This window comes from Aspergillus ruber, assembly GCF_000600275.1.
Source record: "Aspergillus ruber CBS 135680 unplaced genomic scaffold scaffold00002, whole genome shotgun sequence".
NCBI lineage: Eukaryota > Fungi > Ascomycota > Eurotiomycetes > Eurotiales > Aspergillaceae > Aspergillus > Aspergillus ruber.
Window position 1 is genome coordinate 184030 of NW_024467298.1, and position 27975 is coordinate 212004.

At 48.9% G+C, this 27975-nt stretch overlaps 9 protein-coding genes across 9 annotated transcripts; 7 read left to right on the forward strand and 2 right to left on the reverse strand.

Moving 5' to 3' along the window:
* Positions 1–429: 429 nt before the first annotated feature.
* EURHEDRAFT_540452 (aminotransferase, class III) lies at positions 430–2074 on the forward strand (the record flags this gene model as incomplete). The annotated part of the gene is made up of 5 exons (XM_040787372.1): positions 430–442; positions 494–826; positions 850–1196; positions 1257–1709; positions 1761–2074. 5 exons carry the CDS (start codon positions 430–432, stop codon positions 2010–2012), a joined length of 1398 nt encoding a protein of 465 aa, XP_040642518.1. The 3' UTR covers positions 2013–2074.
* ysh1 (cleavage polyadenylation factor subunit YSH1) lies at positions 2036–5201 on the reverse strand. The gene is made up of 5 exons (XM_040780728.1): positions 5040–5201; positions 4882–4979; positions 3457–4606; positions 2750–3398; positions 2036–2699 (listed from the first exon to the last, which is right to left on the reverse strand). Exons 1-5 carry the CDS (start codon positions 5190–5192, stop codon positions 2137–2139), a joined length of 2613 nt encoding a protein of 870 aa, XP_040642519.1. The 5' UTR covers positions 5193–5201; the 3' UTR covers positions 2036–2136.
* Positions 5202–5625: 424 nt separating this feature from the next.
* On the forward strand, positions 5626–7961 carry EURHEDRAFT_527889 (uncharacterized protein). The gene is made up of 2 exons (XM_040787033.1): positions 5626–6933; positions 6989–7961. The coding sequence occupies exons 1-2, from the start codon at positions 5895–5897 to the stop codon at positions 7633–7635; spliced, it is 1686 nt and encodes a 561-aa protein (XP_040642520.1). The 5' UTR covers positions 5626–5894; the 3' UTR covers positions 7636–7961.
* A 1203-nt stretch (positions 7962–9164) lies between these two features.
* On the forward strand, positions 9165–11495 carry EURHEDRAFT_512160 (putative protein kinase (Lkh1); the record flags this gene model as incomplete). Its single annotated transcript, XM_040786040.1, has 6 exons — positions 9165–10052; positions 10111–10189; positions 10236–10583; positions 10633–11095; positions 11171–11258; positions 11304–11495. 6 exons carry the CDS (start codon positions 9165–9167, stop codon positions 11493–11495), a joined length of 2058 nt encoding a protein of 685 aa, XP_040642521.1.
* A 1141-nt stretch (positions 11496–12636) lies between these two features.
* On the forward strand, positions 12637–13220 carry EURHEDRAFT_373920 (SRPBCC family protein; the record flags this gene model as incomplete). Its single annotated transcript, XM_040778584.1, has 2 exons — positions 12637–12897; positions 12984–13220. The coding sequence occupies 2 exons, from the start codon at positions 12637–12639 to the stop codon at positions 13218–13220; spliced, it is 498 nt and encodes a 165-aa protein (XP_040642522.1).
* Positions 13221–13764: 544 nt separating this feature from the next.
* On the forward strand, positions 13765–15823 carry EURHEDRAFT_408043 (tyrosine--tRNA ligase TYS1). The gene is made up of 10 exons (XM_040780729.1): positions 13765–13986; positions 14086–14129; positions 14184–14399; positions 14468–14516; positions 14572–14718; positions 14772–14785; positions 14836–14869; positions 14941–15236; positions 15295–15393; positions 15457–15823. The coding sequence occupies exons 1-10, from the start codon at positions 13872–13874 to the stop codon at positions 15649–15651; spliced, it is 1209 nt and encodes a 402-aa protein (XP_040642523.1). The 5' UTR covers positions 13765–13871; the 3' UTR covers positions 15652–15823.
* Positions 15824–17833: 2010 nt separating this feature from the next.
* EURHEDRAFT_373922 (PHD finger domain protein) lies at positions 17834–20172 on the forward strand (the record flags this gene model as incomplete). Its single annotated transcript, XM_040778585.1, has 2 exons — positions 17834–19938; positions 19989–20172. 2 exons carry the CDS (start codon positions 17834–17836, stop codon positions 20170–20172), a joined length of 2289 nt encoding a protein of 762 aa, XP_040642524.1.
* Positions 20173–20682: 510 nt separating this feature from the next.
* On the forward strand, positions 20683–21852 carry EURHEDRAFT_446438 (sideroflexin family transporter; the record flags this gene model as incomplete). Its single annotated transcript, XM_040783601.1, has 3 exons — positions 20683–20786; positions 20883–21016; positions 21071–21852. The coding sequence occupies 3 exons, from the start codon at positions 20683–20685 to the stop codon at positions 21850–21852; spliced, it is 1020 nt and encodes a 339-aa protein (XP_040642525.1).
* A 2460-nt stretch (positions 21853–24312) lies between these two features.
* EURHEDRAFT_408048 (FAD-dependent oxidoreductase) lies at positions 24313–26180 on the reverse strand. Its single transcript, XM_040780730.1, has 2 exons — positions 24912–26180; positions 24313–24856 (listed from the first exon to the last, which is right to left on the reverse strand). Exons 1-2 carry the CDS (start codon positions 25811–25813, stop codon positions 24511–24513), a joined length of 1248 nt encoding a protein of 415 aa, XP_040642526.1. The 5' UTR covers positions 25814–26180; the 3' UTR covers positions 24313–24510.
* Positions 26181–27975: the final 1795 nt, after the last annotated feature.

Sequence of the window (27975 nt, forward strand, 5' to 3'; positions counted from 1 at the left end):
TCTGGACTATGCTTAAAGCAGTATACATCTACTGAAGCCCAACTAGTGACTCACTTCGGCAACCCATCAACTCCGAGGTCATCAATCCATATCGACGCTTAACAACCAATCGGTCATTAACTATTGTCAGAAACACATGCTTCACATCGTCCATCGGCGATATCACGGCGCCATCAGCCAGTGCTAGACTCGGGAGTTTTGACATCGGGATACCGAGCATGCATCGGCATTTCTGACTCCGCTTTACCCCGCAAATATAAATCGAAGCACTTAGATAACGGGTGTAAGTCGGGGACACAGATGGTGTAGTTATAAGAGGACTGAAGTGCCGTCCAGTTTGATCATGGTTTGGTCAGAATCCAAGACTGAGCATATCGATTGCTACTCTGGTGATTGGTTACTTATCTCAAACAAACTTGCCGTGCAACCATGACTCAAACTAGTAAACTCGATTCCATGACAAGGCTTAGATCAACCACTAACAGCTGAGCAGTGGTTTCCTTGACTAGCGCCGTCCTCCATCGAGATACCCGCTTCATCCCCAAGAAAGCCATCGGCGGAAAAGGAAGCTACATCTTCCTCGAAGATGGTCAGAAAGTGCTTGACTCTACCGGTGGTGCTGCCGTTTCTTGCTTGGGTCATGGCAATGAGAAAGTCCAAAGGGCCTTGATTAAACAAATGAATGAGTTGTCATATTGCCATTCGGCTTTCTTTGGAACAAAGGCTTCGGAAGATCTGGCTAGGTTGCTTGTTGACTCAACCGGTGGAAAGCTCTCAAAGCTCTATGTTGCCAGTTCTGGTTTTTATTCCCTCTCCTTTCTTAGTGGTACGTGAGTTGACATCGAAAAGGTTCCGAAGCGGTAGAAGCAGCCCTAAAACTATCCCGCCAATACTACCTCGAGCTACCCACACCGCAGCCCCAACGTACACGATTCATTTCCCGGCGTCCATCCTACCACGGAATTACACTTGGTGCCCTAGGAGCAGGAGGTAACTTCCTCAGACGCGAGCCATTTGAACCTCTCCTGGCGCAGAATATCTCCCACGTCTCTCCATGCTTCGCCTACCGCGGGAAGAATGAAGGTGAATCGGACGAGGACTACGTCACTCGTCTAGCGGCAGAGCTAGATGCAGAGTTTCAGCGTGTTGGGCCGGATACTGTGTGCGCGTTTATTGCAGAGCCGGTCGTTGGTGCGGTACGTACCAGTACACCCTCTCGTATGCAGGGAGACAATAATTCTAACAGCTGTATACAGTCCCTCGGCTGTGTTCCTGCACTCCCAGGCTATTTTAAAGCCATGAAATCTGTCTGCGAGCGCTACGACACGCTCCTTATTCTTGATGAAGTCATGAGCGGCATGGGTCGCTGTGGCACTCTACACGCATGGGAGCAAGAAGACGTGGTGCCAGATATCCAAACAATCGCCAAGGGTCTTGGTGGTGGCTATGCTCCCGTCGCGGGAGTATTGATTGGAGACCGTATTGTACAGGCCCTGGACAAGGGGACTGGGGCCTTTCGCCATGTACAGACGTACCAGGGGCACCCGATTGCGTGTGCGGCGGCGTTGGCCGTGCAGAGGGTTATTCAAGAGGAGAATTTACTTGAGAACGTAAGGGATATGGGTGCTTATCTGGAAAGAGGACTGAAGCAGAGAGTCAGTGGGCATCCAAATGTGGGCGATATCAGAGGGAAGGGGTTGTTCTGGGGTGTACGTTCTCAAGTACCCTATTACTATGGCTACAACCACTGACATGAACAGATCGAGTTTGTCAAGGACAAAACTACAAAGGAGCCCTTCGACCCAGCAATGTGTATCGCAGCGCGGGTCTTAGAAACAGGGCTGTCTCCGGGATACAACATCTCGCTATATGCTGGAGGAGGAACGGTGGATGGGGTCCAAGGAGATCATGTTCTTCTGGCGCCGCCTTACAATGTGTCCAAGGAAGAGGTTGACTTTATCATTGATACTACAGTGAGAGTTGTCGAAGATGTTTTCAGGGGAATCAATTAGGATCAGGATATTACTAGCTTTGCCTGAGATAATGAGAATTTTTAATCCAAACCCGACTAAATTGTTATAACTGGGTATCTATCCCCGGAAATGGTTATCATACAAAACAAAAACAACCGAAAAATTAAGCCTTAGCCTCAACTCCCATCTTCATACTCTCTTCCATCTTAGTCTTAGACCCATTTGCCAGTCCCGCCGCCAGAGGCCCCTCCGTCCACATATTTGCAACAGTCTCCACAGCCCGTTCAACAACAACCCTCACCCGATCCCTCATCACGGCATTCGCACATTCAACCTCCAAATCCTCAAGCCAAACCCTGGCAATATGTTTATCAGCCTTAATCTCGATCCCAGGAACAGGGATACCCAGAGCCTGCAGACGAGCGAGCTCGGCTGCTTCGAGATCTGCGAGGCGGTCTGAGTCCTGAGTTGCTGTTTCTTTTTCTTCTTGGTCTTCTTGTTTGATTTCTGGAATGGCGGTTTCGGTTTCGGGCTCTTTCTTTAGATATGTGTTTGTGACTTCGGTTGGAAGGCGGGGCGTTTCGATGGGGGAGATGTCGGAGCCAAATTGAGCTTCTAGCATCATTAGGAGGCGGGTGAAGCGTTCTTCAGGGCCAGGGTTGGAGTGGGGGTTGGGGAGGTCGATGTCTTCGTCGTGGTGGTGATGGTGTTTGTGTTTGGCGGATTCTGTGATTGTCAGTAGCCGATTTCATTCGTTTGAGGATAAGTTGACGTACGTTTCACAGACGCAGGGCTGCTTTCTACCGTGAGCAGGACAGCCATGACTGCGTCTGCAACACCGTCGTTCATCATGTTGCCCTCCCATTCTAATTCAACCTCACGAGTACGAGCGTTGTACCGGATGATCACACAGTCCATAACCAAGTATGTTTGTGTATTCTCCATCGGGATTTCCTCGTCTGCAGCCTCTTCTTTGGATTTCTGCTCTTCTCCATCCACCTTCTCCTTCTTGACTTCGGCTTTGGAAGTATCGCTGATCTCCTCAATGGCTCCGAATGTTCCCTCAAGAGCCCACTTGATCAAGTCCATACTTGCGGAGCTCAGGGTGATATGCTGCTTGCAATTGATCGTCGTGGTTGTCAGACCCGCGTACTCTCGGAGGTCATCAGGTGCCATTAATGACAGGTTGAATCCGTTCTGCACGAGGACACCGGCCATGAGATGACCATCGTCTTGCTCTGAAGGAGGTGCAACCTGTGCGAGTTTGCCGACGACCTTTGCGATCTTGTCCTTTTTGAAAGGAATGCGGACTTCTTCGCAGTTTGCTGGAGTGTAGACCTTTACTTTGACGGTTTTGTCGGCGTTAAGACTGAGAAGTTTGGATTTGAGACGCATCATCTGATGCTTTTCTCCGTGGACAAGGATCTGCAACGAGTCAGTTATCGTCTCAGAACAGTTGTACAGCTGTGTCCAGGCTACTTACCACAACAGGCGCAGCAACCTCCTCGATGAAGTTGCGATTCTCAACACCATCAACGTGAGCTGCAAAACTGACTTCATCTACGGTACACCTTCTCTGGATCATAACTTTCTGCTCTTCGTCACCACCACCATTAGTCACTCCCCTCCGTGCTGCACTAGCCGCAGTCCTCGACATGACAGCCGGAATCTGCTCGGGTTCATTAAGCAAGTTCTTGGCCATTGTTCCCTCAACGCTGTAACCGGTCATGACGACTCCGTTGCGCTCATTCGGAGCCCATCGTTCTAGCAGTTCTCTGCTCGTTCCTGTTTGCAGCATACCAGGCGAAGCAAGCATCACGCACCCCCCCAAGTCATCAAACCGTTCGAGACTCCGAAGACTTCTGACAAACTTGAAATCCCAAGGACCAGCGCTGATGCTCTTGTCGCCAGCGGCTTCTGCTTCCGCCATACGTTGACGGAAGAGGCGTTTGATGTTGTCGTTCATGGCACCGATATATGTTTGGTAGACCACCATACATCTTCGGGCCATGTTACCAATATAGTAAATGGGGATCTTTTGAAGTTCAGGGTGTGTCTCCCAGTATTCGTCAAGAATCAGTAGTAGCTCTTGTGCGCGACCCAGCGCGAATACCGGCATGAGAACTCTGCCACCACGGTTCAAAACTCCTGTGATCGACTTCATGAGGGCTGCTTCACGCTCCAGGCGCGGTGGATTCGAAGAAATGCCAAAGGTCGATTCAGTAATAAGGACATCAATCTTGATACCCTTGGGCACTTCAGCCGGGATAAGATGGCGATCCTCTTCCCGCGAGTAGTCTCCTGTGAACAGGATATTCAAACCAGCAATCGAAACCAAGAACATGGCAGCACCGAGAACGTGTCCAGCGGGAAAAGGAGTGATGCGGATGCTATTAATCGTATGCGTCGTATTAAAGTCTATTGTTTCAATCAACGGAAGGGTAGACAGATGGTCGTGCTCGGTGTATAGAGTTGTGCGCTGATCCGACGATGATGCCGTGTTGCTCACACGGACATTGTCCTGGATGAGCCATTTGTAGATGGCCTTGGTGGCGTGTGTCATGAAAACACGGCCTTTGAAGTTGGTCTTGCTGAGAACATAGGGGAGGGCGGACGAGTGGTCAACGTGGAAACTATAGACCAACACAGATTAGCCATCATTACGAATGCGTCCTCTGGCTCATAATGCGCATGCAATAATACCGATACAAAACAGGAAACAGGATGACGCAGGAACAGTCTATTATTGTGTTTCTGATGTACATGCGGAGACATAGAGCCTGTATCACTGAGGTATAGCACTCCTCCACTAATGACCGGAGATCTTGTTGTCCTTGTCGCTTCTCGTGACAATCCAGTATGATTGTGCGCCAAGGTCTTGGGAAGGGGAAGGGTATATTCCACGTACTGGCTAATCAGGAGAATATCAACTGTACTCAGGTCAAACTCGTCGAAGAACGGCAGTGAGGAGAAGCCTTCTTTCGCGGGATGCATTCCTGAATCAAGCTGTACCAACCAGTCAGTCTTCCTAAGCTCACTGGACCTTGAAGGTTCATTGCCACATACCATTACCGTCTTCCCTTTATATTGGATAATATGACATGACCGGCCGACTTCATTTCCTCCACCTAAACAGTAAAAAGCAAGCTCATCGGACGGGTCGACGGGCTCATCGTCGACTGTCGTGTTCAAGGCCGACGCCTTGCGCTTTGCGGCCATGACGCGACGCCGAAAAAAAAAAAAAAAAAAAAAAAAAAAAAAAGACTGATATGCTCTCAGCAAAGAGGCCCGAGGAGCATTGAATATGTCGGACGAAGATCTAACGAAACGATGGTGGAAACACAATGAAAGTCGGGGCCGCCTGGTTTTGTCCGAATCTTAATTTGCGCGATGGACGGCAGCCCATGACAAGACTCTTTAGGGAATCAGGCTTGAGAAGACAAGTGCCAAAACAAGCGGCGAGCCACCGCGTAAATATATAAAGAAAAAATGAGCAGCACAAGAAATGATTGCTCCTTTGACCTCGTCGACGTTGAGCTTCTCTTGGAGACGGCCGGATCGACAAGGTGCTGACATAAACTCACGTGACCGACTTGCCGCGGCGTTTCTCCAAGCAAAAACCTCGTTTGAAACCGCCAGAGCTCCCTTCCCGCCGCGGACAAGACAGACGAACTCACAACTCATTCACTGCGCATCGGTTATTGTGCTGGCCGGCAACTCTTCAGCAACTCCATATCGCTATACTATTGCTGAACCGATGTCTTGAGATGGTTAAAGTTGGTGGTGGCGGCGGTTCGAGCAGTCTGCTCACATCTACGACCAACGCGCGGACGACTATCGATTTCGGTGGCCGCGACAGAGTCTGAAAAGTGGCAGATCGCGCAATTTTTCCCTCGAGATCAAAACTATACATTCACCAAGATGGCGCAAACACAGCCCCAGCAGCATTATCCCCAACCTTTCTCTCCTCCTGGCCCCTCCCCGTCTCCCAACCCGGCGTCTCCAGTGAATGGTGGCATTCCACCTCAGAAGCGACAGCCTTTCTCCCCTCTCCCTCCGACACAGACACAATCACCATATGCCTCTCCAAGCTTTGGAACCCTTCAGTTACCACAAAATCAGTCGCCAATGATGAACGGGACAAACATGAACGGCACAGCACCAACGCCAGCGCCGCCCCCGCCGTCGGGCACAATGGGACCTCCATCTCGCCCAGCAGAGAAAGCGACAGATGCTGCTGAACTGACGGATGTTCTAGCATCATCTGGTATTGATGTCAGGGAAGAAGAGGCTTTTCTTACAAGTAGCTATTCTGGGCCTCCTCCACGGGCTCAACAGGTGCCGCCTCCCCAGCAACAACAACAGCACCAGCAATTACAACAGGGCCCTACCTCTTTTACATCACAAACCTCTACGGCTGGGACACCCACTCCGACAGCAAGCTTCAGTGAGCCTTCGCAGATTAAAACACAGGATTCCTACTACTCCGAACCAACACCCGCTCCTTATAGAACCCAAACCGGACCGATTCGCGAGGACTCCGAAGCGGCCAGACGCGCGCAGTACCATCTGCAAGAGCCTTTCTTGCTAACAAAACTTCTTGAGCAAAAGTTGCAGAGACGCGGCTTTGAACTTGGCGTTCGTATACCCGCAGAAGGGTTATTCCATCCGGTACCGGGCCGCCCACAGCCGATCGAAGTAACAGGACCAGACGGTTCATCCATTGTGCGGACAGGAAAGACAATTTTGAACCAAGAAGGCGCGCCTTTGGTGGATATATTGAATCTCATGTCGATATGCTGCGAAGAGCGGCTGAGAAACGTGGTCGACTATTCGTCATCACTTGCCAGAACCCGGCGCGCACACTCACATGGGGCGGTGCCAGTTGAGTGGCAAGATTTGGCCCGTTCCGCTGAACAGGCCAACGGGACTGGAAGCCCCAAGTCGTCTTCACTCAAACGTATGCCGATCTAAACAGACAGAGTTGATTGACTGTTGCTAACCTGTATCTTTAGGGCCGCATTCTGTGACCGACCAATCGTCGACTCGACCACTTCCTGAGAAGTACCGTATGCTCATGGAAAGGGATGTGTCGAATGAAGAAATTCGTGCTAAAAAGCGTGCAAAACGCAGCGAAAATGCCATCTTGGGGGAGAGCACCGGAAACCGGGCGGAATCGATAGAGCCCACCGGGTCTGCTCCTTCTACGCCCATCGGGGAGAAAGCCCCTGGGTTCGATAAGAAGGGAGTTTCCAAGAAGGAAGCCAGAAAAATGGTTGATGCAAAGGCCAGCGAGGCCCAGCAACACCAGCAGTCCGTTGAGACGGCGCGTATGGCCACAAACAGCATGCTGTCCGGTCGAGTGTTCGGTACCAAGAAGTCGTATTCTTGGTTGAACCGAGGCGGATCAAATGCCAGTGGCTTTAGCACTCCGTCGCGTCTCAATACAGCCTCCCCCAGTACAGGCGGTGAGAAGAGCGGCCGCAACGGCGAGCCAACCATCATTCCACCCAAACAACTTGGGGCATGGCGGGAGGATCAAGAGAAGGGCGCTGGTATTCAACTTCGGGATGTTCTTTTTATGCTGGAACTCGATGGACGAGGCGCGAAGCATGTGCAAAAGGCGTATTCCAAAGACCTGAAAGAAGATCGAATGGATTGATGCTTTCCCTTCGATTCTCGAGTTTTTCCCTGTACCTCTCCCTGTTTAACACTCTTAACTCCCCACGGCTACTAGGCAGACCGTGGTCGTTGGCGTTACGGTTGCTTTTCTTTTACCTTGTGTTTATTCTTGACTATGGGGTTCTGGTGCCAGTGCAGTATCTTGATTTCATGGATGCATGTTTTGCTGGGGATTAGAAGTGCGACCACGGCATTGTCATTCTTGTTGTTTATTTAGTTGAATACCTAACGAATCTAATTGTAGAACCGTATCTATGAAATATCGACTTCATATAAATAGTGTACTGTAATATAGCACGGACGGGGAGAGTTTCTGTATCGGGTTAGATCTCGGGGATTACATCACGAGATCCCTTGCACGCCAGGAACGCAACACGCATGCACACCTCGGAAAAGGTACTCTGACTGCCCGTTTACAGAGCGCTGGATGTACATTTTCTCTCTACAGTTGGTATACCACTTGATCCGTATAATTGTACGGGAGTGCAGAGTATAGGACAGGAAAAAGGCTCCGGAGTTAACCCGGACCAGGCGTAGCTAGACCCAATGCGGTTAGGGCGGTAACGCATGACATGCTGCAGTACGGAGAGCGAGACAATTCCCAAATGCCGTTGTCGCGTCGCCACGGATGCAAGGATAAAGAGAATTGAGGCATTCGCTGTGTGCCAGGTATGGTAGTACAATATACTTGTATATATATTTTGCGAGGAAAATACACCCGAGTATAAGCATAGAAAAAGGATGAAGTATGTACGAGGGTACAGCGGCAATAGTCGCCGTAGCTGGAAACAAGCCTAAAAAGGGTCAATTGCAGTGCCATTTGGCTGCAATAATGTAGATCGGGTCCTGGGCGGGCAATTGGTGTTTGAACAAACCTACTCTGGATTGAACAGCCCCATGAGCCACTGCGCCAGTGCGCATAATCCATAATCACTCAGCATCATCATTTCACATTGCCTCTTTTTATTTCCCTTTTACTCTACTTGTGCTCTACGTGTATTCCATATAACAAATAGAACGAAGAGATGTCCTAACACGGTGGCCGACCGCCTCTCGCGCTCTCGTTCGTCATCCCCACGCATCGCGAAAAAAGAGAGGCCCGGAACAGATACTCCCACACACACAGAGTTAGAGAGAGAGTCTCTACGGAGTACTTTCTCCTTTGATCTTCTTGGTTCATTCCTCTTTTTTCTTGACTTTACTACGCAGAGTACAGTTGTTTTGTTTTTATTTACAAAAGAAAAAAAGTACTATTGTCTCTGACTCGCCTCCCGCTGGTTTCTTTTCTGGAATCTCTCGAGTCTCTCTCTAGCCGACTCTTAAGGACGGTTCAGCGAATCCGACGACAATCGCCTCCTCTCACACTCTCTTTCTCTCCTCTTTCTCCTCTCTGGCAACTGCCAATCTCTTCTTCCTCCATTTTATCAGCACCACTGTGCACTTTCTCTACCCATTTCTCTACCAAATCCGCCGTTCATCACGAACTGGCTGGGTCCTTCGTGGTGCATTATGTCGACCCCTTCGACGGCCACCGCGACACATCCTGCTTCGCATCATCCGCAGCATTACGCCTATCCTCCTCATCCGCAGACTTACCAGCCAAATCCTCCCTATCCACCCACCACCGCTGCTGCCACCGCTCGTCTAGCCACCTCCTCGTATCCTTACGCCATCAATCCGCCTCCGACGACGACGACGACCGCATCCACCACGACCACAACTCTCCCGTATACTCAATCCCCCAAACTCGCCGCGCCCCCGACTGCTCCCGCACCTTTGTCCTCCACCCCGGCCACAATGGCTTCCGTTCAGAACGGATACAGCGCCGCGGCCACTCCGACCCAGAATGGTAGGAAAAAGAATCCAGATTGGGGTGAATTTTACAAGAACGGGATCCCCAAGGAGGTCATCGTCATCGATGACACCCCTCCACCGGAGCAGTCCAAGGCGCCCTCCCACACTCTCACTACCGCATCTTCTGCCGTTCCTGCTCCAAATGGTTCTATGATACATCCGCCTGGCAAGAGGAGACGGACGGGGTTGGATACGGCATACGAGGTGGGCTACTACGACCGTCCGTCGTATTCTATCCATCCTCAGCAGCAATTCGGAGAGGAATCGTCCGGGGCGTCTCTGTCAACCGACCGAACGACCTCGCTTCACACGACCGCTCCAACGTCGCTGGGCTCGCAGGGGAGCACTGGGACGAATAACGGTGTTTACTACGAGGAGGCAGACATCGGTCAAAAGCGGAAGCGCGTCACAACACGCAAATCCACACGCGATGAGCAGAAGCGACGGGAGTTGGAGGCGGTGGGCGATGCTTTTCTGAGTTACGTTCCTCCTCCAAACCCGCCTATCAAAGCCAAGGATGTCGCTGTGCCGGTTGTCCGCGATGTAAGTTTCTTTTTCCCCCCCTGGATGATTTCGATTGGTTTACTGATTGTTTGTTTAGTATGCACGGACGAACGAAAAATATGATGATGATGATGGCCACTATGTGGTCACTCCGGATACACCGATCACAGATCGATGTGAGTTGCCTTCAATCTCCGTGAAATACCGATGCTGACTTTTCAGACTCGATTATCAAACTACTCGGACAGGGTACGTTTGGAAAAGTCGTGGAAGCATATGACAAGCAGCGCCGGTCTCGCTGCGCGATTAAGATCATCCGTTCGATCCAAAAGTACCGTGACGCTTCTAGGATTGAGCTCCGAGTGTTGTCGACATTGTCCTCCAACGACAAGGCAAATCGGAATAAGTGCATTCACTTACGCGATTGCTTCGACTACCGCAACCACATTTGCATTGTAACCGATCTTCTGGGTCAGAGTGTTTTTGATTTCCTCAAGGGCAACGGTTTCGTGCCTTTTCCCAGCACTCAGATTCAAAATTTCGCACGACAACTGTTCACAAGTGTAGCCTGTGAGCAATCCCCCCTCCCGCTCTGCGGCTGTGGATGCTAACTTTTTAGTCCTTCATGACCTTAACCTCATCCACACCGACCTGAAACCCGAGAACATCCTGCTCGTGAACAATGCGTACCAAACGTTCACCTACAACCGAACAATCCCATCCTCCTCGCATGCAACATCGCGAACAGCACGTCAACGACGCGTCCTCTTGGATAGTGAGATTCGACTGATCGATTTTGGATCTGCCACCTTCGACGACGAGTACCACTCGTCCGTGGTTTCCACTAGACATTACCGGGCACCGGAGATCATTCTCAATTTGGGTTGGAGTTTCCCCTGTGACATCTGGAGTATCGGCTGCATTCTTGTTGAGTTCTTCACGGGCGATGCGCTTTTCCAGACGCACGACAACCTCGAGCACCTGGCCATGATGGAATGCGTCATTGGCCATAAGATCGAGTCTCGGATTGTCAAACAAGTTATGCAGGGCGGACGCCATGGAAGCTCAAATCAAGCCGCCAAGTATGTCATTCTCATTCTCTCTCTCTCTCTATCTCTATCTCTCTCTCTCTGCCGTTTACGTTGCTAACCAAACAGATACTTCAACCGAGGAAAACTCGACTATCCAAACAATGACACGACCCGAGCCTCGCGGAAGTACGTGAGGGCCATGAAACAACTTGCAGTACGTCTTCTCCATTCTGTTCTGGAACCTTGCTAATGAGTATAGGAATTCATCCCGACCAACACCGAATTCCACCGGTTGTTCCTGGATTTGTTACAGCGCATCTTTGTTTACGACCCCAAGAACCGTATTACGGCCAAGCAGGCCTTGCAACATCCGTGGTTCAAAGAGACCTTTATCGATGATGGCACTGAAGCTCTGCGGATTGGTCAACAACTGCAGCGTCGACGTGGGTAGTCCTCAGGGCTCTTCGATTACATTATGACCCGTTGGGTCATACACTTCTCATATACCACGGCATGGACACGGGTTGGGGCACCAAAGCCAACCTGTTGGCCTTTATATTGATACAGCCACAACTATGTTGGGTGGTTCTGTTTTCTTACTTATGTTTTTATTTCTTGGATAATATTCTCATGGCATGGCATGGATATCATATACCGCCACTCACGACGTCTACGGGAATCGTTTTGCAAGGAGGAATGAGAAACGTCTGGAAAGGAGTTCATGCGCAACGGACGTTCTACACCACTCGACGAGACCCGCTTGCGAGGCAAGATGAAAACAGTGGAGGATACACCAAAATCGCGGGTCCATTTTATCTATCACGGCGGATAATTGCTTATGTTTTTTTTTTCTATTCTTTTTTTCTTCGTTTCTCAGGTTGGCCACGGATTATGGGGGATACTTATTTGCGTCTTATACCTTTATTTTTGCCCTTTTTTACTTTCTGATCATTCTATTTATTCCATCGTCGATGTTCGTCATGTCACCTCTGCTCGGCTTGTTCGGCTTGTTATCTACTTTTGTGTTTTTATTGGCGCTGGTGATATGACAGGTTTATACAGGTTTCATACCTTGCATAGGTTTATGTATTTTGTGCCACTTCTGACCATTGGTAATGCGTGAGGGTACTCGATTCGCCTGGTTTATATCCAGCTGACCAGGCTGACGAGGGAGTTGTGGGGTAGGCTAGTTCGGGTTATATACCATGTGTTTTTACAGATTATGCTATATTATGGACATTATGGAGATTTACATTTCTTTTGTGTGTATATATATATATATTGTACTTTACATCTTCACATGTTGTGGTTAATGGATTGCATGAACTTGTCCCGTTGTTCTTTGCAACATCAGGATCCAACCTTTACAAGACACAATATACCACCAGCAACTGAGACAATCCTACGACTGCGGAATATGCTTACAAAGATAGCATAACATAGCACAGCATACTTAGCACGCATCGCATCGCATTCCATCCATCCCACCCATCCCATCCATCTCCAACATCTCCAACATCTCACCAACCAACCTCAACCTCGCATCAAACTTCATCAAACCACAACCCCAACCCAACCTAGCCAACAAAACAATGGTCCTAATATCATTCTCAACGGTCGTCCCCGTAAACCCCCCAGACACCACTCCCATGCTCTCAAAAGAAGACCTCTGGACCGCCCTCGTGCTCAAAGCGCGTGATCCGAAACAATTCGTTCCGGTTATTGAGAAATCGGAGATAGTATCTGAGGATGAGAGCGGTTTGACAAGGAGGGTTTGGTTTAGGGGCGATGGGGATGATAAGAAGGGTGGAAATGGTGTTGAGGAGAGGGTTTCCTTTGTGGAAGCGATGAAGGTATGTATTTCCCCATCCCTGTACTCTGTATCCAGATAATCATCCCTATACTTAGGGGCATAGCGGGGCTAAGAGTAAATGTACAGATCGACTTCATCATTCCCGCAACAGGCCAACGCGTGTCAAACATAATGTCCACGACCCCGGACGGTGATCTATATCTTATATTTACGTTTGAATGGCCGCATCCTGAGTTAGAAGCGGGAAGTGTCGAGGTTAAAGAATTAGAGAGGGAACGGGGGGAGTTGAGCCGGGGTATTGTGCCGAGGACGGTGGAGGTTGCGAGGGGGTTGGTGAGGGATGGCTTGCTTCATTTGGAGTGACGATGTGTATGGACTGTATAGGACAGTAGCACGATATAGTCTGTCTTTTAGAGGGCTTGCACCGAGCTATAAATGTCCTGCTCTTCGGATGAATTCAATGAGATGACATACTGCGAGGTATACACTGAATGTGGATCATTTAGTAGAGAGAACAACTTGTGCATTTATCAAGTTGAGTGTGATGTTTTATATTGGTTAACTGTACATGATGAGCATAAAGCCCCAGGAGCCCTCTTGTTGCAAGTAATCTGTGGTATAGAAACCGACTTGATGCTCGAGCAGTGCATAGCAGAAAATCTGGGGATACAAAGACATGTTCCTGGCAAACAATCTTAGTCTGCCGGATAACTATGCCGTGGATGACTGCGGCGAGATAGCCAGACACAACTTAGCTCTAGAGTGAATATCGAGTTCCTTCAATGATACGAAGAGCAATGTGAGCAGCCATTATGTTGGACCTATAGCAGGAGTAGGGTCGTTCATGCCTTAGGCATAAATACATCGGAAAAACCTTCGACATCCCACTTTGCCCTTTATCAAATTCCGGAGTGAGTCACTCACCTGCCATCGCAGTGTTGCACGCAAGAATTAATTATATTTCGATCAAAGCGACGTGATTGACTACTATCAACCCACATTTGATCATCCACCATGGCTACTAAGGAGGCTAAGTTGGAGCTCATCCGGGAGAATTTGGCCGAAGTGCTTAATCCGGAAATCATTGATGAGGTTTTGGATAAGGGCGAGACCTTGCGGATTTACTGGGGTAGGTTTTCTCTAGATACTCTGTGTACTATGTATTCTTGTATCGCTGCAGTTATACATTCGCTGCAATCTCATGTATCCCGGTTTTGACTCATGATAGGAACCGCCCCGACGGGCAAGCCTCACTGCGGATACTTCGTCCCTGTACGCCAACGTCCCCTATCCAGGCTGCAGATTTAACATGTCTAACGAAAATAGATTATGAAAATCGCCCAGTTTCTCCAAGCAGGATGCAACGTCAAAATCCTCCTGGCCGATGTCCACGCCTTCCTGGACAACCTCAAAGCCCCCATTGAGCTGGTTGAATACCGGGCCAAGTACTACCGCTACTGCATCACGGCTCTGATGCGGGCTGTGAATGTGCCCATTGAGAAGCTGGAGTTTGTCTTGGGTAGCTCCTATCAGATGTCAGCGGTAGGCCTTCTCTTCCCTTTTCCCCCATTCCCCTCTCTTTCGATTGAATGGACATGCTGATTGATTAGAAATACACAATGGACGTTTACCGGTTGGCTTCGCTTGTGACGGAACACGGTATGCGCCCTATGTCTTAAGTCTGGGTTGTATACTTCAAGCTAATTCTGTCCAGACGCCAAAAAGGCTGGTGCCGAGGTTGTCAAGCAAAGCCAGAACGCACCTATTAGCGGACTGATGTACCCGCTTTTGCAAGCGCTTGATGAGGAAGCATTGGATGTTCACGCTCAGTTTGGTGGTGCTGACCAGAGAAAGATTTTCGGTAAGTTCGGCCCCATCCATATAGATCACAGCAAAACTAACTAATCTATTTAGCTCTTGCTATGGAAGTATGTATCTATACCGCTGGCTCTCGAACCATTTCATACTAACTGGGCAGACCCTCCCCAAACTCGGCTACAAGACCCGTGCTCGTAAGCTACAAGTCCCTTATCATGTTCTACTTTTCCTACAGTTGTGGAATAAAATGCTGACACGCTTCAAGATATCATGAACAAAATGGTCCCAGGCCTGGCTGGCGGTAAAATGTCTGCCAGCGACCCTAATTCTAAGATTGACCTTCTCGACACTCCTGAAGTCTCCGCGCGTAAGATCAAGAAGGCCAATGCTCCCCCGAAGGTGGTAGAAGAAAACGGTCTCCTTGCGTTTGTGGAGAATGTGCTTCTTCCAGCTAGCTCTCTGCTTGATGGTGAGCGGTCGTTCAAGGTTGACCGGGAGGGCGCAGAGCCGCTTGTGTACGGCGACATCGAGAGTTTGAGAAAGGACTATGTTGATGATGTGGTATGTTTTCTGACTCACGATGGAACAATAGTGTTTAATATGCTAATCTTTGTGATAGCTTACCCCTCAATTGCTCAAACCCGCCGTCAACCTCGCTCTCCGCCGCCTCCTCGACCCTATCCAGAATGAATTCAACTCTTCTTCTGAGTGGCAAGAGGTATGCACATCCCTTTAAATCTCACTCCCTCTCAAACCCAACGCTAATCATGGAACACAACAGATTGAAAAGAAGGCCTACCCTGCGGACGCCCCCAAGGAGAAGAAGCAAAAGACCAAGAAGGACAAGGGTAGCAAGTACCCCGGCGCCGCCAAGGCTGAGGAGCAGGCTGAGCAGGGTAAGGAGCCATCTCAGGCGACAGCTTCGGACGTGGGTAAGAGTGCCAGTGAGGCGATGGATAAGTTGTCTGTTCAGTAATCGGATTGAGTATGGATGATGGATGATGGATGATTCAATGAGTAAATGAACGGGAAGGGGAAGAGGGAAAATTTATGCCAAATAGTTCATGAGTATAAAAAGCATTGCTTGGTACTGCACTGCTCTGTACTGTATACCGTATACTGAATTACAAATTACTCCCAAGAATAGTTATTCTCGTATTCTTATGCTGCCTGGGGCAACTGCACGTGGCAGCATGAGGCACTGTGGCTATATGTGGCTGGTGTTTGTGATAACGTAATTCACGACGTTAACTAACTAGTTAACTATTCCATGTCATTCAGAGATAGAGCGTCGTAACCAACTACTTGTATGCTGCAGAAGATGACAACTTGCATTGATTACTATTTCAGTTGTCACCGCTATCCTGGACCTGCGCTTTGTTTGCATCCCTGACACCGAGTCTGTCTCCTTGCATGGAGCGACCGACCGTCAGGGGAACAATCGAGTCTACTGATCGGACTGGATACATCTTCTCACCATAGGACAGAAGTATAGCACTGGGCTGAACCGTATTCATTACCCTTTATTCAGACTAACCAGACCGTTGCACGGAGGGCGTCTCACTCTTATCTTGTCCGGGTAAGTCCTAATTCGGAACAGTTACCCGTTGCAGCCAATTCAATTCAGCCTCTATTGCCATTACAACCGGGGACTCTATAAGCGGGGAACAAAGTACGACGGCCTAGCCGGAATGACGCCTAGAAAATAAGCTAGGCTAGGCTACGGGGGCACGACAAAGCACAGGACAAGACCCAGGGTCACCCCTCCATCCATCCCCGAGGAGACATACGACCTACTCTTTCCGGCGGAATCCTGAATCATTCGGTGGACGCTGAGTAGCTGAAGAGATCCCGCACTGGACCAGCAGACCATGCTTAAACGCTGGTTGATTCGCACTCGGAGTTTACAGACTTTGGACCAGGATCGGAAGGGGGATTGTGATTTGCGAAGTAATGAGGCTGGGGGTCCCGAAATGAAGCCGGTGATTGCGAGAGTTATACGGACGGCAATGGTTCATGGTCGATCCATGGGCCGGAAGTGGTAATGTATGTTTTCATTTGCGTAGTAGTAGTCTACAGAGTAGGAGTACTGTACAGAGTACAATTGTGATATCTCTGCTCTGCTCTGTTCTACCCTGTAAGGGTACTTAAATTGTATAGCTTCGGAGTTGTTTAGTTCATACTCTGTAGTCCATAGTCATAGTTACTTGTACTCGCTGTCCCTCGTCACCGTGAATGGTCATCGATACCGAATAATGAATTCATAAATCTACTCCGTCCAGTGGATCATCGTTTCTTTTCTTGCGGAGAGCAATAAAACCAGCTGTTGGATCGTTACGAAATTTACAGGACGACCACAAAAAATTCCTCTCGCTTGTTATTTCTTTCAACACTTTTCCCTCTCTCTTTTTCTCTTTTATACGAATTGACTGACACTCTCTGACTAGACGACTTGGGAACCTCGCCTGACAAAGTAGTGTTAATTATTCTCCCTTTGTGTCGTCAGGGCAGCTCCAGAGCTCCGATTGAGAGACAGCCTCATCCCTCGACGTTTGTCTCCCTTCCTTCCTTTACTGCACTTTTTGCTTCTATTCTCCTGCTCTACCCTGTACCTATCGTTCTATCGTTCTAACTGACATAAAGAACTCTACCAGAGCCAACAATGCCCGAGCCTATCCTTTAAAAAAAAAAAAAAAATAAAACGAGTCCACGACCAACGACAACGACCAGCAACCGACGAGTCCATTCAGCCTTCCTTTCTTCCCTCTTTCGATCGATTGATTCTTTATAACTTTCCGGCTTGGCTTCAATGATCGACTCCCTATTGCTGACTTACTCGGTTGTCGTTGCTCCTCGATCCCTTTCGCACCCTTCCTCCTCCCGAGCATTCCTCACTTCCCCAAGTATCTGGAAGGCCTCGGACTAGGTTGCCTGGCACCTCGCTTTGAATGGTTGCTGGGTTCTCGCTGCTGCTGACATGAGTTTTGATCAGCCCGCCCATAGGTACGTCCCTATCTACTCCTGGCTTCTCCTTTCTCCACGATTTCAGCTGTCAATTACTTGCGGGGTGTGGTCTATACTGTTGGAGATAATTGGATGCCTTCACCTTCAATTGCCTTATACCGTCCTCCCGCATTCACTCTACTGTCTTTACGATAATGCTGATGAAGCGTTTCTTCAAATCTAGCTTCAACCATCCCAGCGGTGAACCTACAACCCCCACGAGGACTCCTACGCTCTTTGGCGATTCAACCTTCCAAACCCCCAAACTTGAATCCTCCTTTTATGATCCTCGAATTACCTGGGATACCTCCGATCCGTACGCCTCCAGTCCAGAGTTTCTTCGCACGCCTCAGCGGTTCGGCTTGAACACCCCTTCGAATCCTCTCCGACAAACTGACGATGCAGACCATTTGAGAAGTGGTATCAAGGTGGAGGAGACAGACACGGCAAAGCGTATCCGTGCCATAAAACCGAATGGTGGAGGGTCTTTTGGCGATGATGGTCCCAAGTCGGCCAAGTCGGCGGCCTCCATGCAGACTCCACCCCCGAGCAGTGCGTCGAGGAGGAAGGTGACCGGGTTGGAGGATGATAGTGCCCCTGGTAATCACTTGGAAACCCCAAGTCGTTTTATGGGCTCGTCTCCACGGATGCTTGCACATCTTCAGTCGTCTCCCGATCTGTTTCAGCTGGGATCATTCGATCCTTCCACATCGCCATTTCTACCACAAGCAAAGTTGTTTTGGGATGATCATCTTGATCACCAACAACCGGGGGGCGATGTGGGATTGTCAGGTACATCTAATGTAGACTTATTTGGCTCCAATGGGAGCAATACTTTGAATCACCCGACTAGCACCAGTGCTATGCATGATCCTATCATCCCACAATTACCAGCCATTGAAGGCACGGTAGACTTGCCTGAGTTTCACGGTAGCGGGTTCACCCTGCCACCCACCACCACGGCCACTGCCGGCCCAGCAGACACAGCTTTCTTCCCTGCTCCCTTTTCGACCTCGCCTCGTTTGCCATCGACACGGGCCGAGGACCCGGCCATGTTTCTCAGCTCTCCTGCACGACGTTTCGGTGGACCACAACCTACGCCAGAGAAAAAGCGTCTCTCCAAACCAACTCGGCAACCATACCACCACCAGACGGAAGAATCCAAACGGGAGCAGCTGCGTCAGGCCCAGAGCTTGTACCGAATGCAACCGCCATACGAAGACGAGGCTGACGATGACGATGAAGACTATACACCTCGCGGAGTCAGGCCAGGTTTAACACGGAGTCTGACTCAGAGCTCTCTGTCATCGTCTTCACACCGGCCTACACTGGGGAGTTTCAGCGGTGCGATGGCTTCTAGTAGCGGAATTCGGAAGAGCCCATCCAAGGGTCGGTTATCGCCTGTTAAACAGAGAAATACACTGAGCCGGTCCAATTCCGTGGCTTCATCTTTCCCGACCCGTTCACCCTCTGTCGTATTGAAAATTGGCAAGGATGGACGGGCAAAGGCAGAGATGCAAACCGTCCCCGAAGTCCCAACTGGATTAACAGACCCCATTACCAGACTGGACTTTGAAGGATCGACCACAGAGAGCGAATATGATGGTGCTGAGTTCTCGGAGTACCCTGCCCCCAGCCGTCAGCCTTCGTTTACTTTCTCTGAAGCCGGTCGGCCTATGCTTGCTCGAAGTGACTCGGGTTCCCGGCCGGTTTCAAAGGGTTCCTACTCCTCAACCGTGGCTTCTGGTCCTTCTGGGCGGGCTTCTCCATGGCAAGGTTCATCTCGAGGCGGTTCTCGACGACCCCAATTCCCGTCATACAGACCTGCCTCGTCAGATGACTGGAGACGAACGCCAAGCAAGAGACAGACTCCTGTGCTGAACTCTGATTTTACTTATGGTAGCAGCAGCTCCGCCTCGGATGCTCTGGCCGAACCTGAGGAAGATTCTGGTGATGCTCAGCATGCGCTTCGGAAGGTTCTCCGTGAGCGAGGTCGGAACCCACGGCCACAGATGGCTAGCTACGGGGCCCGGCCGACATTGTCTTCACGTCCTCCTTCCATGTCACATCTTCGCTCATCACCGCCTCGATTCGGTACTGAATTGGATATTAACTCTCGGCATGTACCATCGTCTCCAACGACCATGACGGATCCTGATCTGGCGACTCCTATTACCAATCGGTTCAGCAACTACCCGAGCAATGGGACTCGGTGTGTATGTAATTCCATGGAAAATGGCGGCCATCTCATGATTCAGTGGTAAGTACAGCCATGCTTAAGTGTCATTGCCTTTATTCTAACCCGAACAGTGAATCATGCAATCATTGGCTTCATACAAAGTGCGTCGGTCTCGAACGGTCCCACCTACCATCAGTCTATGTCTGCATGTTTTGCGCCCAGACCCCGTCACGACAACGCGTCCGTGGTCCATTAGGAGTTGCTGGGCAAGCACCTCCTTCCCCCCTCGCACACAAATCGGTCCGACTCCGCTAAACAGTCTATGCCATATGGAACTGCTCCGAATGTACTGTTCCAACTTCTCATGTGATGACGCTGCACGGCAGCCGACAAAGATTCCGGCCTTTCATTTGTTATGATTTTGTTTATTCTGCATCAGGATTTTTTTTTTTTTAGACATACCCCTTTTATTTCGTGTTCCAAACAACCTATTGCATGCATCATTGTTTTATGCCATTTTCATTACTCTAATATTTCCTTCTGTCCGAGGCAAACCTCACTGTGATACCATTGTATGCTACATTACCAGAGTACTATCGAATACATTCTTCTACAGGGATACAGGGGTACAAAGTTAAAAAAAAAAATACTGCCGTTGCTATGCGAAGGCGGTCAAAACGACCGGGTAGTACCCCGACTGGCCGACCCGGCTTATCAGCTGACCGCCCTCGATAACAGGTTGTTTTACGCCCTCCGAAAGTCATATTTTGTGGAATCCCCCGCGGCGGCTTTCCTTATACAGTCTACGCTTTTGCAATTGTCGCCATGACTTCGTCTGTTCCTGGGAATCGTGAACTCCCCGCGTCTCAGTATGACCTTAGCACATATTGGGGCCGCGTGCGCCATTCCGCAGACATAGCGGATCCGAGGTGAGCATTATGTATACCCTTGCGATTGAGTCAAAACTGGCCATTTTTCAGTTTAATGGGCTTGTAATTGAGTGGACAGAGCTGATAATAAACAAGGATGATGTTCGTCTCGTCCACGGGTCTCGAAAACGCAAAGAGGCTCATTACCTCGTACAAACAAAGCCAAATCCCTAACATGACCCCGGAACTATGGCGCGCAAAGAAGGTGGTGGACTCGACAATCCATCCTGGTACGCCTCGCCCCCATGAGATTGAATAATTATGGATAAAGCGGTTGTTAACAGTGGCAGACAACGGCGAACCGGTTTTCTTGCCGTTCCGCATGTCGAGCTATGTCCTGTCGAACTTGATTGTTACGGGTGGTATGCTCACACCTGGGCTGAAGACAACTGGAACCCTCCTCTGGCAAATCACCAACCAATCTCTCAACGTCGCGATCAACTCCGCCAACGCGAACAAGTCTACGCCGCTTTCGGTCTCGCAAATAGCCCAGTCCTACCTCATGGCCGTCTCCGCATCCTGCTCCGTCGCCCTGGGTCTAAACGCCCTCGTTCCGCGCCTCAAAAACCTCAACCCGAACACGAGGCTCATCCTCGGCCGACTCGTCCCCTTCGCCGCCGTCTCCAGTGCCTCCGCACTGAACGTCTTCCTTATGCGCGGCGAAGAAATCCGCCAAGGAATCGACATCTACCCCGTCCTCTCCGAGCTCGAAAAGAAGAAGCGCGAAGAAACCGGCGAGGCCGTGCAAAGCATCGGCAAGAGCAAGAAAGCAGCTACACTAGCCGTCGGCGAAACGGCCATCTCGCGCGTGCTCAACGCAACGCCCATCATGGTTGTCCCGCCGCTCGTCTTGGTTAGACTCGAGAAGACAGCGTGGTTGAAAGCGAGACCTAGGATGGTTATGCCGATTAATCTGGGTGTTATCCTAGCGACGTCGTTGTTTGCGCTACCGCTTGCGTTGGGGGCGTTCCCGCAGAGGCAGGCTATTAATGCGAAGTCGTTGGAGGAGGAGTTTTGGGGGAAGGGCGGGTTGGATGGGCAGGTGGAGTTTAATCGGGGAATGTAACCGTTTTCGCAAAGGTGATGATGTATGTTTATGGAGGGTCATAGGTGGGTTGGAAAAGTTTGGTTCGTTCTATTTGGATGTGTATAGATACGCATGATAAAGTATATACTTGTATTTTTTTTTATTATTTTTTTTAACAGCCAGCTGGACATAATACTGTTTAACAGCGTATGCTCCAGTCAACATTCAAATCAGTACTCTTTCGCAATGATGTAAGAATAAATATTTATCGATCCTGTCCGCATAGGTTGTCCGCGCCCGTGCCCACACGCAAGTAACATATGCCATTAGCCTTTTCTCTTGATATATTGTAGCGGGTTGCACTTTGTTACTTGGGCCAGTCGCAAGATGGCCGCGGGTCATGGAACGTGTGTTCTCGTGGGATTTGATGTTCACAAATCGAGATACCAGGATCGGCTACGATAGCCAGAATCCGTAGACCATCTAATCCTTCTAATAGGATATGCCATTACTTGGCCCAGCATATCAGATGTAAAATTTGGTACATGACTGTAACACCTCGAGTGATAAGGGTCGCGAGCATATAGTGTCTGTGTCGGATCGTTTTCACGCTGTTAGGGCTGTATATAATACGGTGATGCTAGACCACCGGAATTCGAGAGTACAATGATGACAAGATTATTCTGAGATTGTACCGGTAAAAAATAGCATCTGGTAAATTTACCACCCCTGGAAGATGACACAGGCTCTATCGTAGCACCCATGTATAGTGACAAATGTACACCTTGCCAGCACATCTTCGTCAACCAAAGAATGCTACCGGAATTGTTTGAATCGAGGTCTTTTTCGAGACAAAATTTGTAGGTGTTGTGGACAATCAACCCTTTATTTCGTTACTGGGATCAGTTGCGCATGTTTTGAATAAAGGCTGGGGGCATTGCTTAACACTGCCCGGAGCATACAAAAGCATTGCTGGATTAGTGATAAAAGCTAAACTAGTTTCCCGATCTCGTTTGGGATGATAGAGCTTTGGTATGGCATTCCAAAGATACTGTCTTTCCATCTAATGCCATTGTAGTTCATAGAAAGAAGAGACAATTCCATCGGAGTTCTAGTGGCTTTCTAGCATGTTGCATATCACTTTAGCGTGCTCGTTTGAACGAGAAATTATAGTAGCCCATGTTGTAGACTATGGACTAGATCGTGTTTAGATAGGGTCAAGCAAGATAGATCGATGCGAGTTATAAAACGTTGAATGTGAGAAATATACACACAAGACATCGATTTACTGAATAAGTTCTCATGAGAATTATGGGCAACTAGTGTACCCAGGTTTTGTTTGTAGAAATCCAGCCCGCTACCAGAGAACAATGGCATTGGCAGGGGATCGATGGGGTTTTAAGTCACCCTTTGCCGTAGATAGACTCTACTGATAGATAACTCTTAGGTTTCTGGGAAATTGCGGTGCAGCAACAGAGCAGTTTCTGCCCAGCAGTCCACGTTGGCTTGCCATGTGCTTGTGGAATAGAGTGTCATTACTATCTCTGTTTCTCTTGTTACCACAGCCCTCAATGGAAATACTTGGGAAGGGAGTCTTGACTTCCTGTCTCAGTGGGGTAATTCGTTGATAGTATGGTCAAACTAAAAGTCCACTCTCCCAACAGCCACTTTCCATTTCTTTGTCTTCGCTTCTTTAGCAAATTATGGTGATTGACTCTCGTTTCATCGGCAATTACGATGCTGCCCACGCCTGTTAGCAAAAAAGAAATACCTGGCATGCCAGGGATAGGGCGGATAGGGGGCATTCAATGCATGACTTATAGATTGTCATGAACATGTTGGAGTCAGTTGATTGATATAATCATTGTCATAGCTGAGAACTTATGACATAAGATGGGACACTTGACGTACGACCAGCCCGCGAGCTCAAGTATTCATAGTTAATCAATGAAAATCGTGCCATGCGAATTCGTGCTCATCAGCCTCCAGTGAGGTTGTTCTATAAGATAAGCTGTTAGATAAATTGAATCCACAATTCCCTTCGGTAGTGGCCGAGGTTTAGTACCTTTAAGACCCCCGAATTACACTAAGGGCAGATATCCGGACGCATTGCCCACAGGTTCCAATGCATTTGCGAAGAAGTACGTATCCGTCCTCACTTCACTGTCCTTATGGCTATTGCCTGGCCAGATGACATAGCCAGATGAACCTGGGCCGCGGGGAGCGTTCTGGTGAGCGGCGGTATAAACGTATGGATGCATAGAGGTCATTATTGATTGTCGCTTGTGAAGGTAGAAGATGCAATAGGTACATTCGAGGAGATTTCCTTAATTTTCCAATCTGTTGGGGAAGATCAACATTGGGCTAAGTGAGATATGGTATTCCGAGAAGAAAAGAAAGAACAAGACATGTCTTTTTTTCTCTCAAAAAAACGAACTTTTTGTGGCCTAGTGGTATGATTATGGTTTTCTGTTGAAAACCATATATAGCTGTATGGTAGCAGAAGATGAAAGCATATCATAATATAAACTCGAAGCAAGTCCTACAGCACCAAGGAGGCATTTACTTCTGTCTTGGTTGACAAACCATAGCTATTTACTCAATATCGCTATATTAAAACAAAGCGGAACTCAGGCGAAGGGCTTCAAACATCATTTATCCGTAGATTGGATCAGATAACAGCTCACTAAACCCCCCTCAGCCCTCAAACACCCCGTTATACCCACAATTAAAGTCCAAATTCGCAATCATCTCATCCATGCTAATACCCTTAGCCATAGCGCGAGTATCCCTCAGAACCCTTGCTGTACGCGGCCGACGAATTCCGTCTATTTGCTTGAGAACCTCCTTGACCTCATCACGAGAAATACCAGGACGCAGAAGATGGAAACTATCAGCGTCTTCGATAGCCATGTTCGAGCCTTGACCCTGCATTGGGGTCATTGCGTGGGCGGCATCGCCGATGAGGATTGCACGTCCTTTGTTCCAGTGAGGAAGGGAGTCGAGGTCTTGGAGTTCCCATACTTTCACCTCGGTTGCGATACTGGAAGCAATCACTGTTATAAGTTATACTTGTACACGGGGGTAGGAGCATTTACTCGAGAATCTTGCGAAGAGGGTAGCTAAAGTCGTTAAATGTGTCAACCATCTCCTGTCGATCACCATCCGCGAACCATGAATCCAAGACATGGCCTTTGTCCTGACGAGTGGGAAACAGGCAAGAGAAGTTCATGTAATCGTAATGGCGCAGAGGATATGCGGCAACCATACGTTTACTTCCATCGCCGGCTATCAGGGTAGAGATCCGGCTGTCTGCTGTGCGCGGATCCCACCATTCGGGAAGATAACCCAGTGCCTCTTTGACAGATTCGGCAGAGATGGCGACGCGGTAGCAGGTCATGCCGTTTTTCTTTGGTTGGCAGCTTGAGCTGACAATGCGATGACGGAGACGCGAGTGCACGCCGTTGGCAACTATCTTCCCGTCAGCCGTTTTGCGGTCATACCAATTAGTGAGTAACACACCAACGACTACATCCGCCTGAACACTCGAGCCATTCTTGAAAAAAACAAGACCCTCATCAGGATCAACATCCACAACCGAAGTATCACACACCATCTTTGCCGGACTCCCCTGAATACCCAAATCCTCCGAAGGCGCAGTGGCAAGTCGCAGGAGCTCATCCCGAAAGTCTGACCGCTTCATGGCCATTGTATCTGCTCCATACTTCCCCTTGAAGTCAACCGGGAAGTCCTTCACCAGGTTGCCGTCCTTGTCAAAGGTTCGGTATCCGTGGCATGACACGGCACCGGCACGGTCGCGATCGAAGCCCATGGCTTGGAGAATCTTGATGCCGTTGGGGAACAGGCAGATTCCCTGTCCACCGGTCGCTGTGTCGGGGCCACTGCGTTCGTAGACGGTGACTTCGTGGTGCACGCGGAGGATACGTGCTGCTGCTAGACCGGCGAGGCCGGAGCCGATTATAGCAATTTGGAGGGCCATATTTGGTGTTGTATGTAAATTGATGATGAAGCATATGAGATAAAAAGAAAGAGATAATTATCACTCGATTGTTTCCTCCCATGGCGATGTCACTAGGCCATATTTATAGCCATCGCTCTCGGCCTCAACCTCTGCGCCCAACATCTCATCCCCGAAAAACCGATTCGCTGTTCTGTCGGCGAAGACCATACTTTTGTCAAGCCCGGGCGGACTTCTAAAATATACAAGTTCATCGTTGCTAGAATGGGAATATTCCTCCAGCTTGGCCTCGTATTCTGTACTAGATCTCGGACTCGGTGTTCCGAGCTCGGCCCCGAAGCAGAGCTCGGAAGCCTCGTATCAACCAGTGATCCTAGACGTTTGCTTATTGATGTTGATATCTGAGACATATATGCGTGAGCGAGTCACAGAATAGTCCTTGATTTGTGAAATGGATAAAAGGCACTATATTGATCTCGTGGCACGATCTTGATAATTCTATTTCTTACATCCAATCCGATCTGTGACATCGCCAGCTCAGCGAAAGTACTTCTTTGGTTCCATATTACAAATACCACATCATACTCTTTCCAACATATGTGACCAACATCATTTTGGAATATCTAGCAAAATGACTATTCGTTGGGACAGTCTGATCCGAGTATCCGAAATGGCCTATAGGCTGCCAGTTGGAATGATACGTACCTCATGTATAAGCTGACTCTAGACGCAGCTGAGCTCTCTTACTCCACGAAACGGATGGATTTCTATATCAGGGCAATCATGGGAAATAATTAATAACTTCAGTGGCAACAATGGATACCTCTTCCGGTCACTTGGCGGGGTTAGCAATACCGACATAGATAGTTGGATTTGAAAGCGGGCTAGTTGGACCCCAATTTTCTGAACTATACGATCTCAATTCTGTTGGCTAGTATATCTGGGTAAGCGGGCACCATAGCCATGGCCTCGGTCACTGGCCATAGATTTGCTACGCAACACTGCGCTCTAATGACCTGAATAGGGTGACACTACAGAAGGGCAGTACGCAACATTGGATATGATATAGTCTAGGCAGGGCTGCATACGCATGCCTATGTAAAGAAGATCATAATAGGCACGTAATAGGCAATACCATTCTCAGTCTATAATAAGAGATCCAACCAATTGACAGTACCCGGATCCCTGTCGATATATTATATCATTATAGGGATTCATACCATGTTTAAGCTGATAATAGCGCAACTGGACCCTATGTACTGTAACATGAAACAGATGGCTAGCACTATTCACAGAATCATGCGCCTTGGGAAGCCCGATTTCTATGGGGGTATCCCTGTCACCTGAGTTGGTGCCTTATCTGACAGACTAATCAATCTTAGAAGCTTGTCAGGTCTCCACGTGTCTTTCCCCGGATCATCCATGCTACCAGGCCAGGATACCCTCGATACATTGTAATTGCTATGTTAAACCAGCGTGTTCCTAACAAGTGAGTCCGATGAGTACGTCGTTGGGTCATGAGATGTGCCTTTTTTGACATTTTTGACAGGGAAGATGAGCGGACAAAGCGGGCATCGCGGCTGGCCTCAACAAACAGGCTATAATTTGACCTAATATAACTAAAGGTGTCGAGGCATTTTTTTTTTGTTTCACCCTAAAGGCCTGGGGCGAGGAATCACGAAGGAAGCGAAGGTGGCGTTGGCAAAGGAGCCAAGGCTGAATACAATATTGCATTATTATATGCATGTCCATGCACAGCAAGTCCCATAATTAATAGCAACCAATCAATTACAATTTGCAGATACTCTTAGAATATAGCTACCATGTAAAGAAAAATTAATCGACCAGAATTGCAATTCAAGCCAGAACAGAGATGAGTCAGCAATTGCTTCTGTTAGTGGTTTGTTTAGGGCTGACAGCTCAGCCATGGGTTTATGCAGATACGAGCAAAACAGCAAAGATATGCGAAGCTTAGCCAATACAGATCTGCAACGAATCTGCCTAAAAGGTAATTTCGCCCGTTGACCTATGACTATCTCCAGACCCTTCCGATGGAGGCTGTTCCTCGTCTTAGGCCCGAATACTCTGTCCTTGTTGACTCACACGACCTGTATTCCCATGAGATCTGGCATAATACTTATGCAAGGATAATGCATATGCAGGACAAGATCGTTACTAAACTT